This window comes from Protopterus annectens, chromosome 5.part0 (assembly GCF_019279795.1).
Source record: "Protopterus annectens isolate FY-2018-M chromosome 5.part0, PAN1.0, whole genome shotgun sequence".
Lineage (NCBI taxonomy): Eukaryota > Metazoa > Chordata > Ceratodontiformes > Protopteridae > Protopterus > Protopterus annectens.
Window position 1 is genome coordinate 460,355,836 of NC_056735.1, and position 20,407 is coordinate 460,376,242.

The window sequence follows — 20,407 nt, forward strand, 5'->3', positions numbered from 1 at the left end:
TTCAGTCTCTTCTTCATAATGATTTGTGTCTAGCCTTTTGAGTGATTTATTTATTTATTTTTAGTTTGATAACCAGGGAAGTCCACTGGGCCATAAAGAGCCCATTTTCAGTGGAGGCCCGGGGAGAAAAGCTCCAAATTATTGTAAGTTACATGTTACAAAAGACTAACAAATAGTTGTACAGAACAATTAAACATTTGCAGAAGAATAATACATTATGTAATAGGCACTTAGTAAGTTAACATTTGAACATATAGTTAAGCTGAGTATTTACAGAAAAGACATTTTTGTCAATAAGCTAGTAGCCCTTTGCAGGTTAGGTGAACTATTTTGCATGGAGAAAGTACCATAATATTTATTATGGAAAGTATAGTACATTAGATAGCAGACAGAAAGTCAGTCCCAGGTAGAGGAGAGATTGTTTTAGGTTGAGATGAAGCAATAGTAGTGGTAATTGATAATGATTTCAGTGCAGCGTAGAAAGAGAAGGGGTTGAGAGGGGTTTATGTTGGAGCATGACATGGGCATTCCCATTTGGCTGAAAGATGAGAGAATAGCTGAGATTTGAAATTCATAAGGTTTGCTAGGTTGCGTAGGGGAAGGGGGACAGAGTTCCACTGTTTTGCTAAGGAGTAGGACAGTAGTAGATGGTCAGGAGGTCATGCTGGTTTGTGGACCTGAAGGAGATTTTGGTTTGTGGATTTAAGTGGGTGGTTGGGTATATAAGGTTTTAAGGATGTAGCGAGAGATCGGCAGTTTGTAGGTTTAAAGATGAGCTTGTGGGCAATGGTGAGTTGTAGGTAACTGAGGTTGTTGGGTAGTTCAAGCTAATTGAGGATGAGGAGGGAGTATCAGTGGTGGGATGAGTTTTTTGATTTGGTTGCAAATTTGCAGATCTTATGGTAGCAGGATTCAAGTTTAGATCATAAGTTGAGGTGGAGATTTGTGAACAGTAGGGGACCGTACATAAGGGAGGGGAGCAGGAATGTGGATGCCAGGGTTTGGCAGGTAGAGGGACTGAGGAAGCTGTTGTGTCTGTAGAGGAGACCTATCTTTTGGTGTGTTTTTTTGATTGCGGAGTGGATGTGGGTATCAAATTTTAGTTCTTCATCAATGATGTTACTGAGAAGCTTGGTGGTGGGAACAATTTCAAGGGGGGGTGGTTGTTCTGGCTCTGTATGGTGAATGAGGTTTTGTCAATAATGGAGTTTTTGGTAGGGGAAAGAATCATTAGTTTGGTTTTATTTGCATTTAGAGCCAAGTGGTTGAACTGCATCCAGGTTTCTGTTGGAGAGAAGGCTAATTGGGTTTTAGCTAGGAGCTCAGAGGGTGAGAAGGCTGAGCAGATGAAAGGAATCAACACTTTTTGACTTCCTATTCCTTCATAGAACAAACAGTTCCTCAACCACATAGCTGAAGGAACTCAGCCTTCATCAACTGATAAACAAGTGATAAACATGGTGTGAGAGATTCATTTCCCAATGTATCCCCTACCTCTAAAACAAACTTCCAATACATGTTCAGCAGAGTACCAATCTTGCCTCTTTCAAGGTAAATCTAGATAACTGGATAGAAAGCCTCAAATTCTACCCTGGTCTATTTTGTGTTCCCTTGCCCTTCTTGAAGCTGGAGAAAAATCTTTGAATATGTGCTTTTGGCTAGATATTTAATGGCCTGCCAACTGAGTGTCTAGTATTTACCTATGAACAATATCTCAGCTTGTATGGGGTGAGAAGGCTAACTACATAGGCATAAAGTGTTAGTTGTGCACGATCACTCAATCCCAAACTTTTTTTAATGCAATACAGGCTTTTAAAAGTCGGTACTGCATTTACTGTGGAATCTAATCACTGTAGCACTCTGTGTGTGGTCTAAACTATTGCAACTGCTTGTTACATTGTAGCAAGCAGTTTGTTACAGTTTAAAACAAAAAAAAAATGTTTTTTTAACTAAAACCTGAGTGATGTAGCACTACGTGCAGGCAGTGTATAAACTGTAGCAGCTCTATGGAACAGTTGAAAAAGAAGAATTATTTTGTTTTAATAAAATATGTTGAAGGAGGTTTCGGATCAGGGCACAGAAATGGGACCTGAATGTCTGGGGTGAGTACTTCATGCCATCTGGTTGGTGTGACAATAGAGGGAACATCCATTTTTTTTTCTTTTGCATTTCACTTGAAGAGCTGAGGGGGTAGAGCTCTGGTTCATAGTATAGGCTCAGGTCACTGGTTGAACCAGCTACACTTCTGCCTATGACCCTGTTAATGCATTTCCAACTTAAAGGTGTTTGTTTTTGAACAGGTACATTTCCTGCTGTCTAAACAGGTAAAGAAACACATTCAGAAAATAAATTATTAGAAATTGTAATTTCTCATTTTAAAATGAAATTATACATAAATTAATTCACACGCGCGTGCACACACACACACACACACACACACACACACACACACACACACACACACACACACACACCAGCACAAGCAGAAGTGCTTAGTGAACTGGCACTGTGTTGCAGTTTTATAAGCAATATAGTTTCCTAATGCAACCTTGAAAGCTTTACAGTTCTTCTGTATAACTTCTGAAATATTTCCTCGGTATAAACTTTAATAATTAAGCTATGACTTTCTGAGTGCTGTTATTTATACATCTATATGAATAAGGCACAACGTATCTAGTGTATCTGGTGTGGTGGTTACTATCATACAATATCTTATTTTGTTTATTTCTTACTTTGTTAGATAAAACACAGTTTTGTTTATACCCTCAGCCCAGAGCACTGAACAGGATGATTCCATAAATCTGGAAATGGGCAAAGAGGTAGCAGACAGATGGTAGATGGAAGTAATGAGAGACAAAATGAAGTACCAATACCCACATCAAACATGGATACCACCTTCTGAGATCACATGTGTATAAAAGGTATGGACTATATAAATAAATAAATCCTAGTAAAGGAGTGAAACAGGAGTGCCACATACATTTCTAGAATTCTTAATGCCAGCAAGTTATACATACAATGACAGTCAGCTAGGGAAACTACAGTGTGACCTCTCTTCCAGCAAAGGATAGTGTGAAACATTGACATATAGAGAAAAAGAAAAGTAAACATATTATGCATATCTCCACACACAGCTTTGTGTGTGTGTGTGCATGTGTGTGTGTGTGTGTGTGTGTGTGTGTGTGTGTGTGTGTGTGTGTGTGTGTGTGTGTGTGTGTGTGTGTATGTGTCTTTCTGCACACACGTGCATGTATTTGTTTGCATGTACTATATGCTGACCTTTTGAGAGAGTTTAGGCTCTCCCTTGGCGATTACATCTCCAGGTGGGTTAATTTTTTCTTGACATCTGGACACTCATTCTAAATGTCAAGGAAAAAAGTGATAGAAATGAGACCAGATGGTAATGCAAATGCCTAGAGGGACTCCTGCTTCAGTTGGTAAAGCATTCCCAGCAGGAAACTCGCATGCCTGTCATACACAACTGTGATCTTTTTCACAAAGAATCTTACTGTGCAATGATGACTGATATGGAAAACTGTACCTTGACTTTCTTGATATGGTCCTGTAGTGAGTCGACCAGCAAGTCTCCCACAGGCTGCCAGGAGCCTTTGATAACTTGAGCCTGGCGCAGCTTGATATCTAACTCTTCCATAGATTCCTGTAGCTCCTGTAGCCTTTCAAGGGCCTCATCAAGCTTCTTTTGCCAGTCAATGGAGCGGGAGTCCAGCCTGCTCCACTCTGCCCTCACATCATCCGATAGCTTCTGTAGCACCCTTGCAACTTTTTTTGCTCGCTCTTCAGGTGGCAAGTCTAAGTAAGAAAAATAATTTAATTCAGATGATGAATGAAAGACTATAAAACTATAAAGCACAACCTTGCTATTAAGATAAAAATACAAGCAGCAGCAAAAAATAAAAAAAATAAATAGACTAAGAAATAAGTAAATCAAAACAATAGAGCTAATTTCAAACTGATATCCAAACTGTACCTACACAACAACAGGTGAATTCCTTCTTTTAATAAGGGAACATGCTACTAAGACACTTTTTGAAGTATATTTAATAACGTAGAAGTCTTTGCTGGAATACAAATAACTCTGGGAAAATATATCTCTTCATTTTAAAAGCTGTTCTTTGAAGCTTTTAACATGTTATATATTGTTACTTGCTGATGTATCTTTCACCAACAGCAAGCCATTCCCTACTATGATGCATGTAGATTTAACAAAAGCAGTTCCTGCTCTGCTTACTGTTTTTAAAATTCCACTGTAATTTGTATTTGGCACAGCAGTCTGAGCATTCGCAGTAGAGCTCTGTGGCTCCTGGAGCCATCACAGAGTAGGCACTTGTCTGGAATTATGAATACACTATTCAGTACCACTCCAAACAAATATTGGGAGATAGGTGAGTGCTGGACTGATGTTCAGTTTTCATGCTGTCTCTTTGAAATTACATCATCAAAACAGTAGTTCTTTATATGATAAGGGCTAGACTGAACACTGCTCCAGCACTATAAAAAACATTTGAGAACATTTCATTTAAAAAGTCAGTTGGAGTTATGTGGCATGCAGACAAACACTTAGATATACATATATGTATATACAATATGCTTATTTATATATACTCTAAAAATACAGTTGATAATGCAGAGCACCTCATCAAGCATAAACACCCAACATTTTGACTGCAGCGTTTTTAACAAAATCTAATTTGTTTTATGTTTCTAATGTACATCATAAAAGGTGGGCCTACCACAATGTTTCTTTATTGTCAGTGTCCATTAGATAATATACAGCCGTCATCAGGTCTATATTTTATTTTAAAGGAGATCCAGTGAATTTATTCAAACTTACTTATCACAATTCGTGTTCCTCCTTGTCTGCCACATATGCTAATGATGTCAACTGACGTGCCCTATATGGAGTTTATGCAATCCTCAGTGCAGGGGACTAATTTCTTTGAAAATAGCTTGCAAGTCCACTTATAGTAAACATGATTATTTAAGGCAGAATGTGGTATGACATCAGACAGCAGGGTAAGGTATTTTAAAATCATATTATGGGGAGGAGCCAGGAGGAGGTGTTATATGTTGAGGCGTTATATGTTGAGGAGCGTCCATTTAGTTTTCTACCGCATGGAAATGGCTTTAGAAAACAGTTCATGAGAGAGAGACACAAACGTATATATAAGTCCACAGTTTAGTCAACAATTGTCCAAGTTAAAAATTATGCTTAACGTGGCAGGTCAGAAAATTTGCAGGATTATATTGGAGTTTTACTAGTGAAAGTTAAATCTGTAATCAAAATATAATGCATTATTTGGAATGACTGCACAAAAAACATTGCTTTCAAAACATTATTGTGTGCATTCAAAAAAGGGGAAGGATTTATGTATATGCCTTAGGTATCACAGCATACATTAAGGTAAAATAAATACACATAGCTAGGAGCTATGACACTCTTAAATGAAGATTTAGAATATTCATTCCCTCTCCCTAATAACTTTAGTCTCTGTGGGTGTTTTCTACAGGTTTCATAATAATGGCTTTGTTGTGCTCACAAAAAAAAAAAAAACAATTCTTGCAAGCTTTCAATACCTCTACTGTATTTCTATAGGTTACATGCTACAGTCACTGCAGGGACTTTAGCAGAAGCTTCTGCATGGGACTCCAGCTATCTTACTTTAAAATTTCCTGCTGATGCATACTGGCACTAGACATCTAGTCTCTCCTGGCTCAAGCCTCAGTGTAGTGAACATTTGGAACCATGATTCATACCTTTCATTCCTTCTTAGTGTTTGCTCTGTGTCTTCCAGCCATCCTTGGCCACATTGCCTCCTCCTTCTGTATCGATTTTATTGAACAGTCACCATCCCTGGATATGGCACATTGCATCCATCATAAGCTAGCCACTCTATGGGACTTATAATTATATAGATACTCATTACTGATGGTCAGCAAAGACCAGGTACCTGGGTATTGGATTAGGTTGTTTGGCTGGGAAAGCATACCTAATTTGATCTACATGCTTTTTCCAAATGCCTTTTCCAGTTTCAAATGAATGTATTAAAGGTCCATTTCTACTACTACTAATAATACTGTTTGTGTACCATTTGTCATTTAGGTCACACCTTGCTAACACATACTGAGCTGTGTTAAAACGTTATAGCTATGTTGTGCACACTTTGCAGTTGTCTTAAATTTGTTGCCATCAGTCTTTTCCAGTTCAAATTTTAACCTCAAGTTTCTTTCTGAAATAGCATGTCAGGTATCCCGTTTGTAGATGCATGTGTGGCATCATCACTTTCTTATACCTCTCTTTAAAGCACTAAATCACTTAACCTGCTTATCCCCTTCTAATACCTCACTTTATTGTAGTACTTAAAAAGCATACCTAGCTCTAATTAGCATAACAAAATTACCATACTATACCTAGCTCTAATTAGCATAACAAATTTACCATACTATACCTAGTTCTCATTAGCATAATCAAATTACCACTCCATCTCTACTTCTTTATTAACACTTAAACTTCTTTATCCCCTCAAATACCTTACTCTAATGTATTTCTTAAAATACTCCTACCTATCTTATACACCACTATTCCATCTGTACATTCTCAATACAATCCCTGTCTATTAATATTTGTGAATATCAATACACATTTTATTATACTGACTACTATGCTACTGAAATTGCATAATAAAATTTGTTATTCTGAATATTGATTGCATTACATTTTTTAACTTGTAGCTTTTCTCTGCATGCCTCCGCTGAAAAGGGGCACCTTTACCCAATCAGACTTTCCTGGTAAACAGATGTCAATAAATAAATAAATTCATACATTTCTGTACATGAATGACATTTATTCAGTTTGTGTTGTAGTAGTTATGTGTCTAGGCTCATAGTTCAAGTATGCATGGATCCTTCTTTCAACCTGTTGGTGTGTAGAAAACAAAAGACAATGATGTGAAATGCTTTATACCATTCTGTTTAATAAAGGTTTTAAACTCATCTGATGAAATGCAGCTTGTTTTCATAATTTACTTGGACAATATTTCTTAAAACTGCAATATAGGTCTCTAGTTGCAGACTGCATAAAACTCACTCCAGGTCACTTTGAATAGCCAACAATATTCTAAGAATACTTCATCTGTAAAAGGGCCTGCAGATTCCATTGTTTATATACTGCTATGGTACTGTTGGTAAGTCTAAATGGTACATCAGTATGATGGCTGATGCATTTCCTGCCATCTGGCATCTGACATCCAACATACTTGCAGGTAAGTTATTTAATTTGTCTGTCTGTTCAAAGTCTATCTACGTAACTTTTTTTTTTTTGCTGAAGATTTCATTTTCCCCATGCCTATAAACTCAGAGAACGAATCTAGGTGTCTGGATTGAAATGGTACAGAAAAAAATCGTACTATAGCCACAAAGTAGTGTGCTTTTCCAAATGGAAAACTGTTTTTTGTGCTCCAACATATGGCTCTAACTCATTTCCCCTTATTGCCTTACTTCCTCCAAGCAGCTAATATAACTTGCACAGCAGAGGATCATCCTAATTTTTAACTTATGTATAATCTGTGTAATAAAATATGTTCAATGCCTTTCTAAGAGCTAACAGCATAAACATGAATCCATGCAAAGGAAAAAAGAACATATGTATGTCCCATATTCAGCAGAGGGCTTCTCACTCATACTGAGCATAGTATTCTTCAGTTGTTTGTAAGGACCATTAAAGAAAAGGTATGCAGTGTCCCATATGATCCCAGAATCAGTGCAGTAAAACAACTGCCATCTCATAAGGTGAAGCATTGTGTAGCAAACTTAATATACACAGCCAGGCTGAAATCTGCTGTGGCATGTCCTTTGTCATTCTGAAGGTCATTCACAACAGTCTGCCACTCACATACTGCCCTATTATTAGCTACAAGGTAGAACCGGAGGCATTATTTCACCATCCCAGGTGGGATCTCAGTACTCAAGTCTACTAAAAGTGGTTGCTTCTAGCAAAGTCTCCACTTTGTTGATTTTCTCAGTCCTTTTCAGTCAGTAATTTGTTTAACATATGATGGCTCTTTTCTGAAAGAATTCAAACTTTACATAGCTGACTGTGCATGCTCTCCTGGCCCATCTAGAACTTGTTTTAAACCAGTCAAATGATCATTACTGTTGTAGCGACGTGACACCAATATGCCAACAGCTAATACTGCATGCCCAGAATTTTCATTAATGTTTGGGTGTTCCATGGCATTCTGCAATATGAATTGTTCAGCTGACCCTCTAAATATAGTATATTACATCTGACCAGTCCTTTATATATGTTGATGGTCAATATTTGTCTTGCATCTTATTTAACTTCATTTGAAAACATCTGTGCTAGCTCATTTTTTATAAAGCACCCCTTCCTATTATAGATGCAGCAGTATCATCCAACCTGTTCAGCAGGAACTGTATGGTACCTGACTCTAGTTTGTGCTGTAAGGTTTGTTCACTCATACTCTGCTTATTAGATGAAATTTGCACACTCACCAGCACTCACCAGCCTTTGCTCATTTGCTTTTGACTTGAGCCTTAGTACCAGTTGCACTGCTCTGACTTTGTAATAGCATTAATTCCCAGCTCACTTTCAGCTTTAATATTTTTCATTATGCTCACATAGTTAACAAACAGTAGTTTGCAATTTTCTAAAAAACAGTAGCATTCTTTCAGCTGTGATAGTAATCTTACCTTTTTAGATTGCAACTTGCAACTTCTTTAGAAATTACTGTTTCCACTTTCCCAGTCTACTCTTTTTCAAACAAGGGTGGCACTCATTTGCAACAAATATACAAGCCTGACTCTTGCTGTTAGTTTTTTTATTTGTCAGGCACCTTAACTCTACCCTCAGAGTTTAGTGTTCCTCATTTTATGTTAACAGTAGAACTTAAGCCTCTTCATATATCTGTGAAAACATTTTGTGCAAGCAATGTAGGTTTGATCAAAAAGACTGTTGTGCAAAGAACTACTAATGCATATAAATAATTATGGACCACATCGAGCTCAACAACATGACTTTAGAAACTCATTAAGTGCCATAGCAGCTTTACTTTTTGCCACAGACACCATCTATAAAGATATGAATAACAGTCTAATTTCTGCCCAGTGCCCTAGTCTGCAACATGCTTAATACTAACACGAATTAAGGTATACTGAGAGGAGGAATCTTCATAACTTTCAAAGAAAAAATAAGACAATGTAAATTATAACCTTTTGTTTAATCACCCACTACATTCTAGAATCTCTATCACTACATATGGGTGGTCTGAAAATTATTGAACAAGTATACCTTCGCACTATCAGTAATGCTACACTTTCAAAACCAGAAATCCAAGTAAAATAAATTCAGCATTTATACATAATCTTTCTTTAAACATACTTTTTTGACAAATTTCTCTTTATTAAATTTTCAGTGTGGGAAAAAAAATAAAACAAGCAACTGTCAACCAGGTAACCAAAATACACAAAAAACATAATATTAGCTAACCGAGGATAAAAGACACAAATAAAACAACTTGCAAAAGATTTAAAATGCAAAGCAACTAGTTCTTCAAGTACAATAACTGAATAAACCATGCTTATTGTAGGTCCAGAATAATTTGATGCGACTTTCTCTAAGATGCCATCCAGTCTGTGATTTTTTTTCTTGAAACTGGGTGGCGGCTTGAATACATTGAAACACTTGGTTATGCAGGAAGAAATAATAATAATGTTGAGCAATTCTATTGCAGATTAGTATAATGAGTTGTACATAGAACTTTACTAAACCAGATTGTGCTATAAACAACAATGCATTATCTTTATTTGTAAAGTCCACTCTTCTCCCTAGGTCAATTTAAAACTGGACTCAAACAACATCTGGCACTAAACTGGCTATGTCATTCTATCAAGCCTGGCTAACTCTCTTCTAGATTATGTAAAATCTATTAATCAGCTACTGTTTAATTTACCCCTGGCTTTCACCAGGGTTTAACTCTAACCTGTGGAACATGTTTATTATTGTTTGCTTATGTACTCTTTGTCAAAATTATAATGGTAGCATGTATTAATGTTTCTGTTTACCTTGGAGCTTTTCTCCCAGGGCCTCCGCTGAAAATGGACATGCATCCAGTCGGATTATCCCAGTCAACAAATGTAAAATAAATAAAAATAAATAAATAAATAAAAGTTTAAAATGCATTGCTGCTAGGGTGAGTTGTGTGTCAGTAGTAATATCTGATTCAGGACTACAGAAAAAATGTAAAACCATGGCCTTTTATGAGGTACTTGCACACCTCTGAGGTTCTAAGACAAAAACATGAATATGAACCGAGGAATGGAAAATTATAATAGACATGATTAAACAGAACAGCTACAGGAAGGGAAATTTAAAATACTCATGCAAGTAAAACACCTGTATAAATAAAAACTGTGCATGGCATAATTTCACCTTAATGGATTAACGGTGAATATGCTCAAACTCATCAGAGAAATATTAAACCTATTTTGGACTCATCCTGGATCTAACTCATATCTCCACTGAACCTGTTCTAGACTTACACTATATCTTCTATATTCAAAAGTAGTTTGAAGCAGAATTGATATATACAAAATGAATAATACAAAATAGTTGTACCAACATCCTAACTAAGCTGACTATGTACATAGCTCCCTCTGCTATCACTATGGAACAGGTCCTTAATGCTCTAAGGCCAAGAAGACTGCATCAATAGGCCCAGACAATATCCCAGAGTGCCTTCTAAATAGCATGAAACATGACCTGTCAGGGCCTTTGAATTGCTATTTAACTGCAGCCTATAAACAGGCTTCATGCCTCATGAATGGAGAACAGCAGCAGTTATCCCTCTGCACAATGGTGAGCCATCTACAGACCATGGAAACTACAGACCCATAAGTCTTGCTAGTCTTATATGCAAAGCCATGGAAAGAATATTATAGAAATGATCAATAATGATATAGTAAACCTGGACCTAACCCAGTTTGGTTTCATCAGGGGCAGGCCATGCCTACTCAACCTGGTGAACATCTTTGGGAAGGTCACCAAAGCAATGGATGAGGCAAAATAGTTCACACTGCCTATCTTGACCTGGCCAAGGCATTTGACATAGTACCCACTCTAGCATTATTGACAAACTTAAGATGTTAGCTACAAACCTGTACATTGCCAACTGGTCACAGACAGGGCCCAGGAAGATAAAATTGGGGAGTCCACCTGTACAAAGAGGCCAGTCACAAATGGAGCCCCTCACGGATTAGTTCTTGGACCACTCCTTTTTGGCATTTACTTCTCTGAAGTCAATGTCAACATTAATGGTCTCTGGCTGACTAAATTTCCAGATGATCACAAATCAGGAGTTGTCATTGAATCCACTGATACAAATGTTCTCCAGGAAGGGCTGACACAGACAAACGACTGGTGTCAGAGCAATGGACTAAAACTGAATGCCAAGAGATGCATAATAGTATCCTTCAGGAAGTCATCCATCCCTGGTAACTATCATGTTGACAACACATCCCTTAGAGGTATCCCAGTAGTCAGGGACTTTGGGGTGCACATGGACAGTAATCTAGCCTTTGACTATCACATGTTTATAGTAGTGAGGAAAATCATTCTGTGCTGCATAATATAAACAAAGGTATGGCATCAAGGTCCAAGAAGTCATTGTTCCAATGTATTAAGCATTCATCAGACCTATCATTGAATACAATGCCACCTTTGGCATTTTACTAACCAGGCATATCCAACAAATGGAATGTCCACAGAGGTTCCTCACTAAAAGAATACAGGGCATAAGTAAAATATCCTATGCAGACTGCCTCAAGGCTCTATCCCTGTATGCTGTCTCCTACAGGCTACTGAGGGGAAATCTATGTCTGGCATACAAGGCATTGTAAGACCCCACTTTGTTGGACATTCTGCATATCAGCAAAACAAGCAACACCAGAATTATCCATTCTAAAGACTTAAACCTTGTCTGTGATATAAATAGAATCTGCTGGAGAGAGACAGGTATGAATCCCAAAGACTACCCCATCTCTGATCAAAACAGGCTCCCTATCCATGTGAAAGCAGAGTTTCTCCCTAACCCAACTCAAGTGCAGCTTGGACAATTGGATGGGGAACAGGAAATTAATTTGTGGCATGGTACCTAAGTCTCTAATGAACACAGGCAACCTGTAAATGGTTTGTCTCCCAAGCCCCTACTTACACTTATCAAGGGTACCAGAACTTGTCAGAGAGTTGGGATGCATGGTTAGGCTTAAAAAGGCCATTGTGGTTATTAGCCTAGTAAACACCTATGAACCTATGAGCACATTTCTAATCGCTCTCCATAAAATGCATGAAGCTTAAACAAGATCTCTACTCTGGTTCTATAAACAAAATGTTAACATGAAGATCACTGAACATTTAAATATGATCTGATGATAGTAATACTAAAATCAGACATTAGGAAGAGATGTAAGGGGAATGATTTAGATAACAGAAGGCTAATGTTATAGTCAGCCCATATAGATAACAGAAAATGGTGGATTTCCCTTTTAAGGTCATTAATAACAAAGCATAATATTAAAATTTATGAAAAAAGATGAACATGCAGATCTAAAATATAAATCTGCAGCAGACTGAAGGAATAAAATATAACATGTAGAGAAGAGCTAATGTATAAACAGCTGGAAAAAGTTGAATTAGAATGTGCACAACAGGAACTACAATAAGGAGCCTAGTTATTTTCTTGTAGCTTTAACTTATATCTGCAAATTATAAAAGAAATGTGATACAAATTTAACTGAAGCAAAAACTGTTGACTTTTATCTGGTTTGGAGATTTTAATACACTTAAGAATTTGATATAAACAGGCAGCATGATCTTATATAGTAAGTCAAAAGTAACAAAAAAGCTGCAAGTATGATATTGCAGTTTAAAGCTGCAAAATGATCTAAGGATAAAATAAACAAAATGAACTGAAACAAAGCTGCATGAACCAAGAGGCACATGTGGGAAGGCTTTTGAAATACACAACAAGGTCACCAGCTCTAGTCTGAAATTTATCATTATTTGAAAGAGCATTTGTTTACCAATGTATATTGTTATCACAGTCCTGCATACTGAGAGAAAAGCAAGGAAAACTGTAATTTTAAACTGAAAATCAAATTTCAAGATTACAAAGCAAAAAAGTGAGCAAACTTTGAAATGATATTAATAACTAGAAGAAGCAAACATGGATGAATCAGCAAGTTCAAGGAGGAGGGGAGGGGATGGGCTAAAACACATAGTAAGACAAATTGTTGACGATGTAATTTTTAGACCAGAGTATTCTTCAAATCAGGCAAAAAGAATTATAGTAATTAATATTTAAGAAAGGCATAGGCTGTGCAAATAATACTCTGGTTTGACACTTAAGTATGTTCTTGTACAGTAGGAAAATAGAAAGGAGAAGCTATAATTGTATGTTAGTAATTATACCCAGAGTCCAATGCAGGGACGTAAGCTAAGGCTGAAATATATATACTAACATCAATAAGAATGACTAAGAAAATCTTCTTTATTAATGACAATTAAAGTGACTCAAAGCAAATCTGCATAAATCAGCAGAGATGCATGAGAGAGTGGATGAGATATGACACATCACTTTAAAGAGTAAACAAGGATTTAGTAATACTGATTAATGCACTTTTCTAGTGGAGCTGTAGGAATGCATGTTGTAGAAAACTTGTGAGCAGTGTGTTTAAATCTGAGCATTTTAGAAATAAAGAGAATAAATAAGAGACTAGATAAATGAAAGCAACTAAAAACAACAAATGGAATCTTGTAACAGCAATAACTATACCCTAACTTAAGAATAATACCACTATGGAACAATGGACTTTTATTTTCAACAATTTAGTGCTTTCCTCTAAAATACTCTGAGACTTCATCAGAAAAATTAACAATGGCTTCTTGCAACACTTATGACTCCAATGTATTTAAGATGAAAGGTTCTAGTAACAAAAGTCAGAAAGACAGCCTTTGTAATCAGATCAGTCAATACTAATTGTATTTTTGAATTTTCTGTAACAACTGCATTTACATGATATTGCATGCATTCTCAAAGCAACCACAGATGAGGTAGTCCAACAAAATCATGTTATTCTTAGAGAGGTGCTGTGCCCTCTATGTAAAAGGTCAAGTTCAGTGTTAGCGAACAAATTAGTGTACAATTTGTCCTTCTATCCATACCAGCGGTATGCAGTATTTCAAAGGGCTGGCAAATGCTAAACCCATATGAAAAGATTACTTTGATGCTCCTAAATTGGGTTTCTAGATGTTTTAAAAATGAAACCTATAAAGAATAAACAGGCATAATTTTAGCCATGTTCACTATGCTACTTTGAAAAATAAAATCTCTATTAAGTATTACATTATGAAATGTCCCAGTTCATAGCATAATTACCTTTAGGCTCCTGATAAAGCTTTTCAAGGCCTTCAGCTGGTGGTTCTGCTAAAAATGACTTTACAGTGTCAAGTGTACTCAGGACAACAGGTTCTTTTGCTTTCAGCTCCCTCTTGAAGGTCTGCGTAAAAAGTATAAACAGAAATGGTAAATCATGGGCTTTCCAAATGAACTTTGACTTAAAGCGAAATGCATGTAACTTCTATTCTAAATACCGATTTTTGGATATGTTTCTCTAAGGAGCATGTTAACTCTAGTTCCAGATTTATTTTAATCATGCTATGTGCAACATTTTCAGGACATGCAGAAAAGTACTTTGCCTGCAAGGAGGTTAAGAAAGCTAATGAATGGATTGGGATATGAAAAAAAACATGAAAATAACTGTTCAGTAACATATCATTTTTTACCAGCAGAGAAAGAGAGAGAGAGTGACCGAGAGAAATAATGATCCTGCATTCATGAATGAAGGACCTCACTGTGTGGCACACTTTAGCCATTTTGTTTCATATAACATCAATACAGGATCAATAAATTGTATTAATATTGTGTTATATAAGCCTTTTTCTCAGACTGATGCCATATGTTTATAAAGCAAGGAATATATGAATCATACTAATTTAAATCTTATTTCCACATTGTAACACATTTGATGGTCTAAGCACATTGAGAAAGATGTAGAACAGAGAAGGTGCAACATCAGTTATTAAAATGGTTAGCAAAGTGACATCAACAGGCATAAAATATGACTAATAAAAAAGTAGAGGTATTAACATGTCTACAAGCAAGCATTACTTTTCATATAATTTTTATTAATTTTGAAGACAAGTGGTCTGATTTTTAACATTTGCAAACTGAAAGCTATTATCAAAATCAAGAGAACTGATTTTTTTATTCAACCATGAATGAATGAACATCTAAAAAATAGTTAAATGACCACGAATTTATGAATTTCTACTTCTACAGAAAGATTCTAGTGGCTGAAAAAAAATACAATTTACTATTTAGAGTACTCTGTTATAAAATAATAACATATTATTTAACGTTTATTAACAAACAAGCCTTTAAAATGTCATTGTTTTCAAAACCGTAAATTATCATTGTATTTACTTATATTTTAATAGGTCAGTATCTGCCCATCTGTATTTTCTTTCCTTCTGTGTCTCATCTATCTCTGAATGCATGTATGTATGTATATATTTATTTATTTATATGTCTTTCACTGTTAACTGGGCATGTTCATTGGTTTTAACCTGAAATTCTTCATTTGCAACTACTACAGTATAAGAAATATGTATGTATATATTTCTTTGTTATAGATACAGTATGATGTATACAGTATACAGTAGAAAGAGCACCCCTTAAACTACAACGAACAAAGTCAGGGGAGGATGTCATTAGAAATGCATATATCCATTGTCAAAAGTTTCTAGGAACGAGAAGGCTGTGAATTATTTACTTAATGTCTTCATTTTTGATTACAGCAGTACGTTCCACAGGAAACATGTATTTTTGTGTACAAGCTAGATGGGCACATCAACACTGTGCTAGCCCTTCCCATTAATATCAGAGAGGGCTATAATTTGGTACAGTGGGTTATATATGCATTTATTTTAATTACTGAATATTTCCTGCATTGTATCTGATCAATATAAAAAATAAGTGAAAATCTAAGAACCTGCAAAGTCTTCTTTATTTTATTATTTTTTTCAATAAGGGAAACTGAAATAACACTTAAATATTGAATTATTCCCTTTCACCAGGTGATACTGTAAACACTTGGCTTCTAGTGTGTGTCTGCATAGGCTTGTTTTCTAACTGTTGAGGGCTCCAACAGCTACCTGAACTTTTAATTTGAAATAATGATTTGTAGGTGCAAAGTATACTCAATATGAATTCTCTGCACAACAAAATGAGCAAACATGATCAATTAGAACTACAGAGCTGGGACAATGCCAACATATGATGAGGTACACAAGGGGATCTACTTTGAAAGGTTGAACCTCATATAATCAAAATCTATTTTCACAAGATGAAAACTGGGAAAGCTTAAATACCTGAACAGCGAATTTTTACCAGGGTAAGTAAATACTTGCCCAACATGCCCTTTTCTCCACTGTAGTGCCAATCCTGGAGTTGGTATATATAGTTGGGGGGTGGGTCACAGCCCTCCACCTAGGTGGGTTTTACTTACTTCAGTGTGTGTTTCATTTAAGTTTGGGCAAGTGTTTACTTACCTTGAGAAAAAATTGCCATTCGGGTATATAAGCTTTAGCTATTTTTGTTTCATGATATAGGGTGTGATGACCCACCACTGGATCAGTAATCAAGGAGCCTCAATCCTCACCACTGGCAACAGTGGGGTTAAGTTCAATGGGAGTATGACAAGTACACACACAGTATCTCCATATGTAGCTCTCTGCATCAAGTGCAATTTCTGTTAAGAGTATGCAGAGTACATCATTTGCATAGCTTACACATACAAATGGGGTATGTTGCAAATCCCAATATTGTCCGTGCAACGTTCGTGTTACGGGCGGTCTTGCACGCCCCTGTAGGTGTTTGCTGAATAGCCTGGCAGTCACCTTTCCTTGCTGTACTCTCACTCAATCCATACATGCTGGAGGCTTCATGTATCATGGCCTAGGCTTTGCTGTGTGCTATGTCTATTTGTGGTGTATGCATGGCTGTGGGTATGTCCCACTGTCATCTTTGGTAAAGGTGACACCCTATAGGTACTTCCTGTAGACTGCTGTGTCATTCGACATGTCAGCCCATACCTGCGGATGAACATCCTACTGCAGCGCTTTTCATATCTTCTGAGTTATCTTGCAGTCGATAATGCTGTTTCCTCAGACATGTATCTGTTTCTGATCATACCTATCAACCTCCTAGTGCAAAGCATCTGTACAAAGCCTAACATGATGGGGGGACAGATAGGGGCAGATTCTACATATTGCTCTTACAAACGTAGATAGTTGACAGTATTATAGGTTTTGCATTAGTATGACCTTTCTGAGGGATTTGGGGTCTTAAACACATATGTTTATCATTATTTAATGATGTCAGTTCTCAGGTATTTGGCAGACAGGTACAGATTGTGAGAGGAACACACCACACATATGAGGCATACATCTGCACATTCGTACAGTTGCGAGGTATGTTTCTGATACTGGACATCAATTTCCTTACGCCAATACACACAATACATGGCGCCATCACAGGCCAGTTACCATTACATTCCTATTGCAGGACACACCCACCCACTGGGTTATATTCCTCACACAGGCCAACAGGTGCTTATCCACACTAATTATTCCATCATGTACCTTATGTGTACGCCAGTATTTGCGCTTTCCGTCAGTGGCAGAGCTCACGTACGAGTATGGGGGACTGGACACTGTATCGGTGACACTGCATGACACCCTGAGGGACACATGTCTTTTGAGTCTATTAACCTTGCACATTGACTTTCACAGGCCATACATTGCAATTCACATTTGTGGACAAACATGCTTATGACTTGTACATTTTTTGTCATTTGTCCTGATGTCTTTCTTCTCACCTGTCCACCTAGTATCACTAGTTCTGTACATTTCATTAGGACGGGTTACCTTCATACCTCTCACCTGTACACATTATGGGTATACGCCCTGGGGTTTGACCTATGATTCTGTTACATTTGTCATGATAATGTGCCTTTCTGGTAGATTGCTGGCAAGCCACGACGGACTGTGTGGTTAGGTAATCATGACTGACATTTCTATTTCATGATTACTAACTCTCATAACATTCGTATTCCTGACTACGCAATTATTCTATCAATGGTCTGACTTTGTCTGAGGTATATTTAATATAGTCCCTATTTGTCTGTCGTGTACTATGCCTTAGTCCAGCTGTCTTATTCTGACATTCTGGCAGGTATGGTTACCATCTTGGTCGTACGCGTGTCCATTCATGATAATTGCCTACATGACACTGATATAGGTCCCTACGTCTTCCCCCAATGGTTTCCACAATATCCAGTAGATGGGTTGCACCTTTTTGGAGAATGTAGGCATGTGCTATACCCACATAGGTATATTGATCACTCCCATGGGGCGTACCTAATAGATCTGTGCCAACTAACACCTTGGCCCAATTCTGCATACCCATGATTCCCATACCTGACACACCTCCACAGTACCCATTAAACATGTTTAATGTGAGCGATAATAAAGTGTGAGGACACTTCTGAGCACTCCCCACTCTGCGGATATCAGCTCGTACGTCATACATTCAATCGACCCATGTGTTATTACCCTTGCACCTGCTACTGTTGCATGTACACCTATATCGTAGTTGCAGGTGTGACTTCTTTTGCATCAATGACGGTTGGCACTTCGTACAGGATCAATTTTTGGGGTCCTGCAAAGGACACCTATATTCATGTTTAACGTGTAGAACTTGCAGGCCCTGTCACACTGGTACTTTCCGGGCAATGGTTTGGAAACCATCGGTGTATTCTCCTTTCATGCATGTCTGTCTGTCAATCCATATTAGCTATACCATGACCTATTTATATACATGTGTTATATGTACAGGGCCATATGTTTGTTGTATATCTATTCATGTATCGTGTGTGTATAGATTTATATATGTACATATATACATATGTCTGTGCATTCCTCATCTCATAATTTGCTTTGGATTATGTCTGTGGATATATGTGCATATATATCTCCATATCATACCTTTCAACTGTAAAGATTTCCGCTGCATGTACAGCTGTTTGCCTCTTATCTTTGGTCTGTTTTTCATAACCTTGTGTCTATCTGGCAAGTTAGTGGCATATCATTAAAGACTGACGGTAAATAATGACAAACATTTCAGGTTACGACTTCATACCCTTCAGAGAATCCATGCTAGTGACACACCTATTATTCTATCCACTTTCTATGTTTGTTACGGCAATATCTGGAGATTGTCCCTATTTGTACCAGTTGTTATCATGGCTTTGTCCGGTTTCGTACTTTACGGGTTTAACAGGTATGAGCCATGTACATAGAACGTGGGGAAAAACACCATTCATTTTCTATTCTGTGAGCGGATTACACACGCACAGGCGCACTTGCATATCCTTATTGTGGGTTACATATGTTTCATAGATAATTGTGCTTCCATGAACTTTCATAATTCTGACCGTAACAGTTACATATCTGTATTCCAGTTTACGGACTACTGCGAAACACACATTCACCTTTACATATTTAAATGTGTGTACTGCACGAACGCTTTCATTACACTTTCAGGTTATATGTGCAGTGGTCGTAGGTCAACCGGGACTTCATTCACGTTGGCCGGATACCAGAACCACTATTCTATTGGTGTTCTCCCTCATTGATATGCATACCCATAGTACTTAGCTACATCAACATACGCCTCACCGCTTCACCTACGACACAGGCATCCATTCTCCTGCTGGGAAAAAGGCGGTACTACATATTACACATTCCCTATTGCCTACTGCTGTGGACTCCGGCTGCATTGTTAATCACTTCAAGGATATGCAGAACACCAAGGCATATAGTCCAGCCACATACAGGTCTTTGATTGTCAGGGTGTTCATGTAATGATCTGGGTTTAGGCTTGTCCACCTGGTGAACGGAACTTCCCTGGCTGAGGTCAAATGTCAGACGAAGCATATGGACAGAGATTATCTCCCTATTTTGAAGTTTTAACTGTGTTTATAGACACAGATGTTTGGCACCTGTCAGCAGCTTATTCTGTTGACATTACATATTATGGGTGGGGTTGTTATAGTCCATACTCCACGAATTCACATTTGACTATTACCTGTATACAGTCATATGGGGATTATTATTTTTGACATGAAGTGACTACAGGTATGCAGTTGTACATTAAACAACTGTGAAGGGCTGTTCCTGTAAATATGTTGT

General features: G+C 37.3%; 1 protein-coding gene across 9 annotated transcripts in view; it reads right to left on the reverse strand.

The window, feature by feature from the left end:
- DMD (dystrophin) overlaps positions 1-20,407 on the reverse strand; it is a 9,298,038-nt gene that overhangs the window by 1,881,287 nt on the left and 7,396,344 nt on the right. For all 9 annotated transcript variants that reach the window (XM_044072398.1, XM_044072396.1, XM_044072400.1 and 6 more), the window contains 2 exons: positions 14,472-14,592; positions 3,542-3,810 (listed from right to left, as the gene is read on the reverse strand). In XM_044072398.1, the coding sequence (XP_043928333.1) occupies positions 3,542-3,810; positions 14,472-14,592 (390 nt within the window). The remainder of the gene's footprint in view (positions 1-3,541; positions 3,811-14,471; positions 14,593-20,407) is intronic.